The 12,412-nt window shown below is 32.6% G+C and overlaps 1 protein-coding gene across 5 annotated transcripts in view; it reads left to right on the top strand.

Moving 5' to 3' along the window:
• Positions 1-12,412, top strand: part of LOC142977419 (proton-coupled zinc antiporter SLC30A2-like) — a 31,662-nt gene that overhangs the window by 1,750 nt on the left and 17,500 nt on the right. For 3 of the 5 annotated variants that reach the window (XM_076121320.1, XM_076121331.1, XM_076121316.1), the window contains exon 2: positions 1,546-1,618. The exons of 1 other annotated variant lie outside the window; for it this stretch is intronic. In XM_076121320.1, coding sequence (XP_075977435.1) covers positions 1,587-1,618 — 32 coding nt within the window. In that variant the 5' untranslated portion in view covers positions 1,546-1,586. Of the gene's footprint in view, positions 1-1,227; positions 1,619-12,412 lie in introns of those variants that run through there. One more of the 5 variants, XM_076121315.1, reaches the window with a different exon arrangement.

The raw sequence follows: 12,412 nt of genomic DNA on the forward strand, positions 1-12,412 counted from the left end.
GTATCAGGTCAAATTGAGATCGTCTAAAGTACGAAAATAAAGTCACATCACTAACCCAGGTATTATGATATTAATTTAATATATTTTATATTAAACATCCGTAACAGAAAATTTGGATTAGGGCTAAGCTTTAAGTAGCTGGTGCCTAGGTACTACTATTATAAGTGGAATATCCTCCTGTGGTCTATAAAAGGCAAAAAAAATCTGGGCTAAGTAGCTCTTCAATAAAAATATGACTTAGAATTTGGGTCAAAGTGGCGCTTCGCACAACTGTACTAAATTATAGTATTCGATACTGTAATAGCTTCTTATAAGTACTTAATTAGGTACCTATCAAACTCTTATTTGAACACGTCTCATGTGACAGTGTGACCGAAATTCACTAGTTAAAATATATTTGCACACTCACCTACTTTGGTGCCTAATGTAAAAAATACTTGGTTAAAATTAAATACGATTAAATAGGAAAAAATAATAAGGAACTAGAAAAATTTACGACTAAGAAGTTTATAGACTAATATAATATTTATTATAGTGATTTATACCTTGCCGGTGCAACAATAAATCTTTTTAGCAATAGGTACCTACCTACCTACGCATTTCAAGTTGCTTCTGCCTTCTAGAGCCCTCCACCCCCTATGAAATAATCTGATTCATTTAATTCTATTGCATTTGTGGCCCCGGCATTTAGCTACTGTTGGGTTTAAGCACAATTAACTTACTCTGCGCGATCGGGTAAATCACAAGAACGCCGGTTGTATAATGCCGATATTAACAGTATTTAGTTACGCAGTCTAGTTTTAACTTGCCCGTAAAACAAGGCAATCGTGTTTTTTACTTAAAACCTTCCTTAACCTAATTTATAAAACAATATTTACTTTTTATTATGTGTTTGCCTACCTAGCTCTCAAGTACTTAGACGGTTATATCCAAGGCCTACTGACTAAAGAAGATAACGGTGATAGTTTCTTGTTCTAAAATAGACGTCGAATAGATGTTCCGCGTTTATTGAATAAATTAAACTTCCTATCGAGTACTTATTGTTTGAGATGAGCTCTGCTGATTGCGGTACATCGCACAATAGTTTCGCCTTCACCCTAGTTTACGTTCCGATTCCGACATTGAAACAAAAAGTTTTTTCTCATTGCGGATCTGTCGCGATATAAATCGACCAAATAAAATATTCCACTACTAGTCGTACGTACAATAAGGTGCAATGTGCTCTTAAACCGGGTCGTGTGCTATTGTTTTGTCCGGCAAAACGTTTGGTTTACTTCGCGGAACGTCAGTCTAGTCGCGTCGCAGCTGAGATTGACAAGTTGTGTTGACGTGCGTGAATAGTTTAGTTCGAAATGTCATCTAATATAATTAGCGATAAATATTCAAACGATACGAAATTAAATAGTTTTAGTGCATTTACTGATAAAAGTTTAGCGCCAATAAACGGGAGATACAGATCTAAAAGTTTGTCTAGTGATAAGTTAAATAAAACGAATGCAGATAGAGCTGCGATATTGGAAGATATTGAAGACCATCATGTTTCAGAGAAATCTGAGACTCCAGGGTGCCTAGTGGGTCACAGAGTCATGGACCAAGGAGGGCAGGCCACACTCAACGGGTAAGTTTAATATTTACGTTGTCAGTGGCTTGTAAAAATATATTTTTATACTATCACCTGGATGACCTTTACTGTTTGACGTGAAATCTTGTTTGTTTACCAATTAAGTGGTTCATGTCACATGGTTTACTATTCTTCTGAGATAATCACGTAAATTGTCAACTAGCTTTTTATCATACTGGGTTTAGTGACAGATCTTTTCACTGTTAAGCTGTGAATAAGTAACAGAAATAGGCAATTTTAACTTATGATTAATTGTTTAATTGACTATTAGTTCATAAGTATATTCACAAATTATTTATTTCAAAACAAAACTTTATAAAAAACACTACACAATCATAAATATTTTTTTTTTCTAGATATCAAGAAATATAATAATATTTTTCTTAAGTTTTTAAAGTTAGGTATAAGTTGTTGAAATGTTAGTTAACTTTCCTAATAACTTCTGAAGTATTTTTCTTTTAACTAGAGAATTTGTAGCAAACAACTTAATTTTCCAAATCACTAGGTGTATACAAATTTAAATTTGAAAGGTGACTAACTCACACAATATTATTTTATTATGTCACAAGATATATTATCAAATTACTAGAGTATAACATCAAATAAACCTGTTTCCATTCAAAAATGTATGTTTACATAACATTTTATACATCCTTACTTTCTAAATACCTAAATTTTAATTTATAGGACATACATATGCATATAGAATTTAAATTTAGGCTATGTGTAGAAATACTTTTTCCCATAAATAAAATAATTTATTGCTTTTATTACTTATTGTACCTACAGTTATTTTATGGCATTAATTAAAAAAAAAATAGTTTTGAATGAAAATGTTAGTCAACAGTAAAACAATATATTTTATTAGTTTGTGAAATTCTCAAGCCATGCTAAGCCACAGGAGTTGACTCAAGGCCAAACCACTCCTTAATTCTAAGAAGAGAGCCTTGCCACGCACAGGGACAGTAATGAGTTCAATTGAATATGTATCATTGACCTCCGATTAGCTCACACCATTGTACGTTCAGAGTGGTGTCATCGTCCAATCTTTCCCGTTCTTTATAGGTAAATAAAAATCATTTCCATTCAATAAGATAAGGATTAAGTGTGTAATCATTACGTTATCAACCGTAAGTGGTTTAGTTGCTATTAAATTGACCTCAACGTAAACCTTCAGTGTTTGATTCATATCAGTCAAAGCGCCCTCTCATAGATAAGGGCTTTTCATTGATGATATTGTGAAATTTCTATGAATGGAACAGATAATAAACAGATTTTTGTTATTGCTTTGAAGAAATTGGTTTTAAAATTGTAAATTAATTGGTATAGAGATTAATTAATTCTTTATATTTAGAAATTATGTGATTATAATATGTGTATAATATATTTTAATTCTTAGTTGTTCATAAATAATGGCAGAAGGGAATTCATTTGGTTTCTTCTAACTGAATTTAGTGTGTAATGTAATTTAATAGTGTAACACTATGAGACTGAATTTAAACCATGTGAGCTTGAATTAATTTCAAGAAAAAAACATGATGGCAGAAACTTTGTATGCCTTTAAGTTTTGTGAAGTTCATCATAAACGGTCAAGTTACACTTGTTTTTTCTGAGTAGGCACAAAGTAAAAACATAACATTTACAATTTGTTGTACTTATTAGTACTTTAGGAGTATTGTACCTATGTACTGAGGTATTTAATAGTACCTATGAAATGTCTATTTGTCTTTATCGTTATTATGAATGGTCTATGACAGTGGTGTATGGGATTCCTAATAATTTATTCTATAGATCCATCAGCATTAAACCATTTATGGGTAGTATTATACCATTGATTTATTTCCCATTGTCTGATCCCCATGGTTTAATAAGTCTGATTTATGTTAGTATTGTAATACCTATTTATTTATTGGTTTAGACAATACCTTATTGCAGTTTAATTTATTTTCTTATTGCTAATAAAACTTTGTTGGTACCTCTTAGAAATATTGATTATTATATTGATTTAATATTTATTTAATGTTCGATTAAATCGCGGTATTTTTCGAACTTTCTTATTTGATTATAGTCGAAACAAAAGCGGTCAATCAAAATTATTGATCGATTATGAAAATAATTCAATAGAGTCGGGGTTCCGTATCCCAAGCTCAAAAATCTCAAGAAGACAGGCAACAGACAAGCAGATAGACAGCAAAGTCTCAATAACAGAGTCCTCTTTTAACCCTCTGAGTACAGAGGTCTAAAAACTACCTTGATTTTAAGCAAACAGTCTTCTAAATTGACCAATTTAAAATGTTTTGTACCTAGCATAAAAGAAATAACTTGTTGAACTCAGTATACAATACAGTGGCAAGGTCATGCTTAAAAGCAGTCATTTCGCAACTGACACCAGCGGTGCATGAGTGAAATTATTTTTTGTTATTTTTTATTATTATTCGCAACTAGGGTTGCCAACCTTTATTTCACGAAATAGAATACTCTCTGATTTTAGTGGAGGTAAATAAAGAGTATGGTCTTGTAAAATAGAGAAGTTAACTATAATAAAAAAACAAACAATCTGGTGTCGTGTACCTACTACAGCAAAACATTGTGTAAAAAAGTAGAGTAGGTACCTACTCTATTAGTGTTATAGATCATAGAATAAGCCTACGTGACTTCTAATATGATACTCTATTTTAGAGTACGGTTGGCAACCCTATTCGCAACCACATAATTGGATTTTTTTAACCAACCTTCTTGCTATTCATACTTTAATACATAGAGTTGCTCCATTTGGTCCCATCTTTGATAAGACTATGTAGCAATTTCTTCAATAGGTTACTTTTTTCCTTATTTATTTGTGCATTTTTATTTGGTCAATTCAGCATAGGAATTAATTATTTTCCAACGCGATAAAAACAAAATAAATAGACAAAGAACTAAAAAAAGTAATTGACAGAAAAAAGTGTTTTTAACACTTTTTACTTAAACTTCACTTTTGTTTTTGTTATCTTCAATCAGTCGCTCGTAACGGAAGCGGAAGACAAACGTCCTTGACCGAGAAATCTCTACGGAGCATTGTTTACCGCCTTTTTTACCAAAAAATCTGTGGAAAAAAGTCAACCTGTTTTGAGTCACGGAAAACTTTAGCCCACAAAATATCCAGCTGATACCATATCCAATACCATCAAATTCTTATGTACCTACGTTTTTACGATTTAATGGTTTAACTGATTTTGATGATAGTTATTTAGTATAAGGATAGGTGAAAGCCCAGGATCAATCCAAGCTACTTTAAAAATAATCTCATTGCTTTTATTAAGGCTAAACTACACATAGGTAACTCCTTCTCGTTTGGGAGGAGATCCTTGCTCTGCAGTGGGATAGTAACGGGTTAAAAGAAAAATACACATTAGTGCCAATGAAACGAATTTATTCTGCCTTTGCTGTGGTTTCAACGTCACTTTGGTCGGTGTAAAGTATCTTTAAAGTATTTCGTGTTTTTGTTTAACTACCTACTATTGAACATTATTTAGGTTTATATGCCAATATTAAATGTATCTATTACAAATGAATATTGCTTGTTCAATGTGCTCTCATTTAATTTCAATTACTGTTTCAAACAATAGATAAAATGTATTAGTCTACGCTTATCTATGGCCTAGTTGTTTTAATAAATGGATAGTTTTCAATTAAGTATACAAAATACTACGGTGTAAAATAAGAAAGTAAATAATGGTTTAAGAAAATAATGATCTAATTTCTTTCTATAAAGTTTCGAAACCATTTAGTATAACGTTCAACGTCAAATAGTGAAAAAGGCCAAACATACAGTAGAGTCTACTGTATGTTTGGCCTTTTTCACTATTTGACGGTAGGTATAACGGGTAGGAAGAGGCTTGAACGCTTAACTCTCTCTCTATAAAAGGCACCTTTTGCTAACCCCAAAAATCAATCTTAATATATCTGGCACTAGCAAATACAAGTCTTCATCTTCTCGAAATAAATTTCTGGCTCCAGTTTGCTATAATAATATAATAGATAACTACTGTAAGATTTTTCTTTCAAAGCACTTTGCAACACTCTGATACCCCCTAGTGAGGACTTAGGACCACGGGCAAGAAACACTTTGTAATCTCAAAATTACCTGAGATCTATAACTATCTTATAAAATACTACCTATGTAACAGTTGACGCACACTTTTACGACTTTTATCTATTCTTAGCCACCTTTATTGAACCTGTCAAAGTCTTGACGCCTCAACAAACACATAATAGTGTGAATAAACTTTATTGGAACACAAAGAGCATGATCCGAGAAGTAGAGGAATAGAAAGCACGTTATAAGATGATTGACGTTACGTCACACGATATTGTGTCAAATAATCACGTTACGTGTTTAAGATGACGGTTGTAAATGTATTTAGCACTGGCTATTGCCTATGGTTCTGTCTGCCTGGACATATGGGACTATATTCCAGGAAAGAACATAAGCTCTTTCCTGGAATGTAGTCTGTCAAATATTATGTCCAAAGGTTTCCTTTTGTCCCGAACTGATAGCAAACGGATCGATAGACTATTTAGGGTGAAATACTATTAGTAAGGATTCCATCCGAGTCTAGAAATCACCTAACGCCGAAAAATATTTTGCGTTCTGTACTAAGTACCTAGTTATTATAACGTTTAATGAACTCGAAATTTCGTAAGAATAGATGTAAATTAGTTCATACAAAAGGTCTTAGGTATTGTAGGTTGTTGAAATTTAGGACTCATAGTTATTATACTTAGTTTTTGACATGGACATTCGTGATACTATTTATACTAGGAAATCTTTCAAAGACACACATAGACACTTAGCTATCATTAAAACTGTTTCTCATAGTTAACCGAATGACTCATTATACTTAGTAGGTACTTTGGTCCAGAGATAAACCATCACGAATCACGATATCTTCATTTATAATTATCTCATACAAATACAAATTGGTACAAAGTTCGCATGAACCTTTTCCCAGTGAAATACAATAACTATGACTTGTTTGTAACAACTGGTCGTTGTATATAGAATCCTCAAAATGATTATCATAATATCGATGTGAATTGTACAATATTATATAATATTTATATGTATCGTGATAATATTTATACAATCATATGCTGTTTACTTTTGACTCGATCGGGAAGTTATTTTAGTCATGGTTTTGGTATTTTGACCAGAATAACATATCTGTATGATAAATCACTCTCTTATGTGGCTTTAGTTCGGCTATTTTTGGTTCAAGCAGTAATAAGTATGTGTATAGTTCAAGAAAGCCTCTGATTTTCCCAGTAGAAGACAAAAAGTCGTGAAATAGTTTATTGTATCTTACTTGCTGCTTTCCTTTAAATCTGTTGTAGAATTAAGTCGTTAGGAAACAAAATTTGTTTTCAAAATAGGTATTATTTAACGACTACGCGTTGCATGTTTAATGTATAGTAGAATACGGGAATCAGGTCGCAGACTAACCCCGGCGAGTGCAACCTGCGCCGAAACGTTAGGCATTTTAGGGTAAAATGCGTGTTCGCGTTAATTCCCGTATTCTATTATACATGATCCTGAAAATGTTTAATTTTAAAATAATTCGCGGGCCATATTTTGACTTCCACGGACCACTGGTTGGTAACCACTGATAAAGGTAGTTTATAAAATGTCACACTATCAAATAATTGACCACGACTGCATGATATAATATTTGCACCACAATGTATTTGATAAAGCATAGTTATTTGACGGCGAGCATTGCGGTTGAACGAAAACCACAGAAATACCTATAAACTGATATGGGATATATTCACATAACATGTAATATTAACTTCCGATACAGAACTTTCTATTTTATGTACGAAATGTTTCAAAATATTTATATATTTGGTACAAAAACTTCTATCTCAAAATGCATAACTAAACTAGTCGTTAAGATACATAATACAATTTCTTGGTCTCTGCCTACCCCTATAGGAAGAAGGATTGATTTTAAGTACCCACGTATGTGTGTACTGTAAAATGAAGATATTACTTGTCAACCTGAAAAATTATCATGTGACGATCAAATTAAAAGTCTTAGTTGCCACTTTAACAATAAACATCTTCACATAGTTTCAGCAAATTGCATTTTAATTGCAACGGGTTTTCACACTGAACAGAACAGAATAGATAGTTTAATAACTGATATCATTCCTGTAACTATCCGCATACTTTTATCAATTGTTTGATGACCAAAGAATTCTGGACTTTACCCAAAGCAGTCTTTGATTAGTGGGTCGGTACAATAATTGATATTTACGGAAAAGACGAACAAAGAAAGAACTAGGTATATCATAGCAAGTAGTATTATTAGCTATTTAGCTCACGAAGAAATAGTTGTATTACAGATGAACTATGGTACTCGTTAATTGGTGCTCTTTAAACCACGCGTAAAGAATTAATTTAAACCCAGGGCCCTGTTCAAGAGAGCAACGTCGAAAGATCTCCGAAAGCAAAGTGCAAACGTAATAATAGGTACTTATATATCTGGCATATATAATCCACTTCCGTACACATCAAAATACGTAAAAAATAGATAAGTCTTAAAGAACTGCAGTTTACAAGATGCCTTGTCTTGTATACCTTTTAAAGCAGTTTTCTACAAACATTTAGCACTAAAACTACCTAGCGCGTAGCGTAGCAAAGATTCTATTCATTTTATTTTAAAACTCAATAAATAGGCCTATGTAATCAAAAATAATTCGTACCTAGGTATATAAATTCGTCAAGCTACAAATACTGGTATACTTCGACCCGTGCAAGCGATAACAATATTTGTCATACAAAATTGTGTTGTTGTTGATAATGCGACCGCGATGTTCGAGCAATCAGTGCATCGTTATATAATTTGTATTATATGCTATGTACAAAACAAATAGAACTGAGACTGGTAAACATTTCATGTGTTATTGTTTCGTTGCACGATCAGATATGCACTGGCAGACTGCAGACAGAAATCTGCAACTTCGTCGGAGTAAGAGATTTCCCTTACAAATACGTATATCCAATCTTCATAAAAAATCGTTCAGATGTTAATTATGCATCCTACAAATTGATAAGTAGCCAATCACTTGGAAAAAATATAAAAAATCTGCGTCAATAACGGTAAACGTAAAAAAATCAACATGTATGTAGACAAAACATTGAACTAATTTCATATTCTAGTCATGTTTTCAGTAATGTAAGATTTACTACCAAAAATATTGCTCTTAAACTCGTTGGTTACTTTACTGGGAATTCGCTAAGCGTCATTCTCACATACATGTATGTATGTTTAATATATTATCACCCCAAAATTGCCGAAACAATTTAACCTAAGCATATAGATATACGTTTCTGAACTGTAGAATTTTTACTCATATGGGGTGGTATTTCCTTAAAGGGAATTAACATAGCTGAAAGGCTGAAACGTGTAAATATATTATGTAAACAAGCCTGGACTGTGTGATAATTCAATTAGTTGTAAAAACACTGCATCTGCTTCTATCAGACTGTAAATTTTACATACTAATGAATTCTGGTGACTTAATCATGACAAAATTGGGATCTTATTTGATTTGGTTTGATTTAAAAATAATGTCAATTCGACGTATCCAATTTTCGATTTAGATATTTTTCCGATATTATTTTGTTAATGTAAGCAGCGTGTCCCTCCAAATTTTCTAGCGTGGTAGATCTCGGTTGATTCGGCTGACTCTGACTGACTGATCTCAAGCCTCAGATTTAGTCCATGGCTTCCATGGAGCAGGCTAGATCCATATAAAGCATTTTGCAAAGTAAATTGTATACCGACTACATACTTTACTTTTACCAGAGAAGTTATAGATCGGGAGTGTTAAAAACCGGCACAGATCTTTTTGTGGTTCCGTACCCAAAAGGCAAGAAAGGGGGTCTTTACTGAGACTTTGCTGTTTGTCAGTCACTCATATACACAAACATACTTAATTTGACAGTTATTTTTTTTTAAAACATGCTTACGTAGAAGTCTGCCTAGACATTTTCGGTAAACCAGAGTGGCCAGCAATAGGTGAAAATTAGAAAATAAAAAAAAGAAAAGAAGAAAAAACTTGCTATATTAATCTTCGTTATGGAACAAGGTCTTTATTGCTTCTAATATAACAAGATAAATAATTACACGTGCAGATACAACGTAATTGTGAGGACACTGACGTTCCTTGACTTCAATATGACTGCTCATTTGCATGCTCTTTAAGAATGTCTATCATAATAGAGATATTAAAATGCTTCAAGATTGATTTCTAAGGTGCGTGTGATGCCCTAAGCAACTGCTTAATTAACTTTTAGACTAATTCGGCACTGATGATTATGCTATTTTTAAACCAAAATTCTGACGAGTATTCTTCAGTATTGTCCTCAGTTAAACGGCAATTAAATTTATGTTAAAGGTTTTTATTTTATTGTGCGGCATTTAAATAGATTGACGATCGTTTAAAAGCTCTTTACGAAATTGCTCTCAATTTAGTCAGTGTCAGTTTAGTTAGTTATCTGACCGTGGCCGTGTAAGGATGTGAGTATACGAACTTTGTCTCAATGGCTATGGGCAAAAGCGGTTTTTTAAAGAGTCTCTCAACTGTCACGTTAAATTTATTTACCAGAAACAACAAAAAAAACAAAAAGGTATCAAGTTATGATTATTTTAATGTTGAGCTCTCAGCAGTTAATTACGCTCCAAATAATTATTTCAATGTCCATGTAAGTTTTTCTACGCCAACAACTTTAAATAGCCCAGTATGCTATATTCCCGGCTGACGAAAGTATACAAAATGAAGAACCTCAGTGATCCGCATGCTTTTGCAGCTGACAGCGGTCTGTTGGAAACAGCTACTTTATTATTGAAATATACCTACAGAATTCTTAATTACGTACAAATTAAATTGAACGTGCATACCAAGACGCTCTTCTTAGTTGTTGTTGTTGACTATAGTTTCAGCTGTAGTTAGTCAATACTCTAAAATTTGTCAGACTATAGCTTTAACTCTAATAAGTCAATAGATCTATCAATAAATTAATTCCTCTTTCATATTGATAATTATTATCTGTAAATACGCCTCACTAATTATAATAGCACTCGTTCACCACGCCTTGATACCGTGAACACTGCATTAGGCGCACTTTATTATATCATAGTTAACTACGAAAGAAGTATCTTTTTTATGATTTTACGGTATATTTAGTGACGTCATACGTCATTTAGAGGTTGTAACTGAAAGAATGCTGAATGGCGAACAAAGGGGAGATGTCATTGGTCGGTTTTCGGTAAATTTTATTCAGTTATAGTTGCTTCCAAAATCTTATACTTATCTCTATTATAAATACCCTATCTATATTAAGCAAAAGAAACTGTATTTTTGTTAAGCCTCCATCATCGATTAATGCAGAAATCAGCCCAGTGACAGTTAAATTATGACAATATAATAAATATTCTGCTGCCAACAAAACTATTTTCTGGCAGGAATTATATGCAAGCAAACATACAGTCTTTATAAAGTACTGTGGCTGTTGCAAGGAAGCATACTTCCATAGCAGAAGCGTTTCCATCAATCAACCAAAATTACAAATCAATTTAACAAAATCACACGAAACCTGTCCGAAAATATATCAAAATGTTGATAACAATTACATGTACTTCTAATCGTTGAAGCCAGACATCTTCCCCTAACCTGCTAGCGTTGTACAAATAATCGATAATGTAATTATTTGAACACTCCACATATCATCCTACAATATCTTTTAAGATAAGATACTGTGTGTTTGTCATACTTGTTGTGTGCCCCGGTACTGGCCGTGCAAAGTCCGTGTTTTGGCGTTAAAGTTGAAAAAAGTTATTTCAATATTGTAAATTTTGAGATTAGAAAGGTCTTTGACTTGCAATGCACTCGTATGATTTCACTAATCGGTTAGTGATTAACTTGGTTATTCCTGGATAACATTTTAATTTTAAACATATTTATATATTGTTGAATGATTTAAAAACTAAAGAATTACAAAAATCTGCGAGCATGTTTCAAACAATTTTCTTCTACCGATATTCTCGAAGAAGATATATCTTTTTTTTTCATTATACAAGTTAAAACTCGTCCCCCAGAAGACCCTCGGGAATAACTACAAAAATTCTTAAACAATAGTTGCTGAATGATGAAAAGGTCTTATAGATCAGGTAAAAAATAATGATTGAATGGCGTAAAAAATAATTTGAATATTGTATGTAAGGACCATACCATTGACAAGTATGTTATTCAAATGACTGAGTTTTCGGTGCATGTGTACTGATAATTCTTCAAAGTCGAACGGCTTATGGTATCCAAATTGTCATTGGACTGTAGGTTACAGTATCATACTATGTTATTGTCATAGAACAAAGCTGTTTGTTTAGACCACTATTGTAGTAAAATGAATTATTATTTAGTAGAAAAAATAACTATTATAAATGCAAAAGTTAACGTTTCACGCTGTTTCACGGTATGTTTTGCAATATTTGACGGTTTAACTGCTACCAGTATATTTAAATCAATATTAACAGGTAAAATAGGGATCTATATATCTATTTCACTCTCCCAAGAGAGAACAAAGGTTCTTGGTGTCAAAGCTATAGAAGCTAAAGGGCCTATTATAATTATTGCACTGTCTACACAACGTTTACAAGACAATGACTATACGATTCGCGATATAATTTCTTTAACAGCGCGCAAATTTTCTTCGTATTTCTGCCCAAAATCTATTACTATGAA

This window comes from Anticarsia gemmatalis, chromosome 1, assembly GCF_050436995.1.
Source record: "Anticarsia gemmatalis isolate Benzon Research Colony breed Stoneville strain chromosome 1, ilAntGemm2 primary, whole genome shotgun sequence".
Lineage (NCBI taxonomy): Eukaryota > Metazoa > Arthropoda > Insecta > Lepidoptera > Erebidae > Anticarsia > Anticarsia gemmatalis.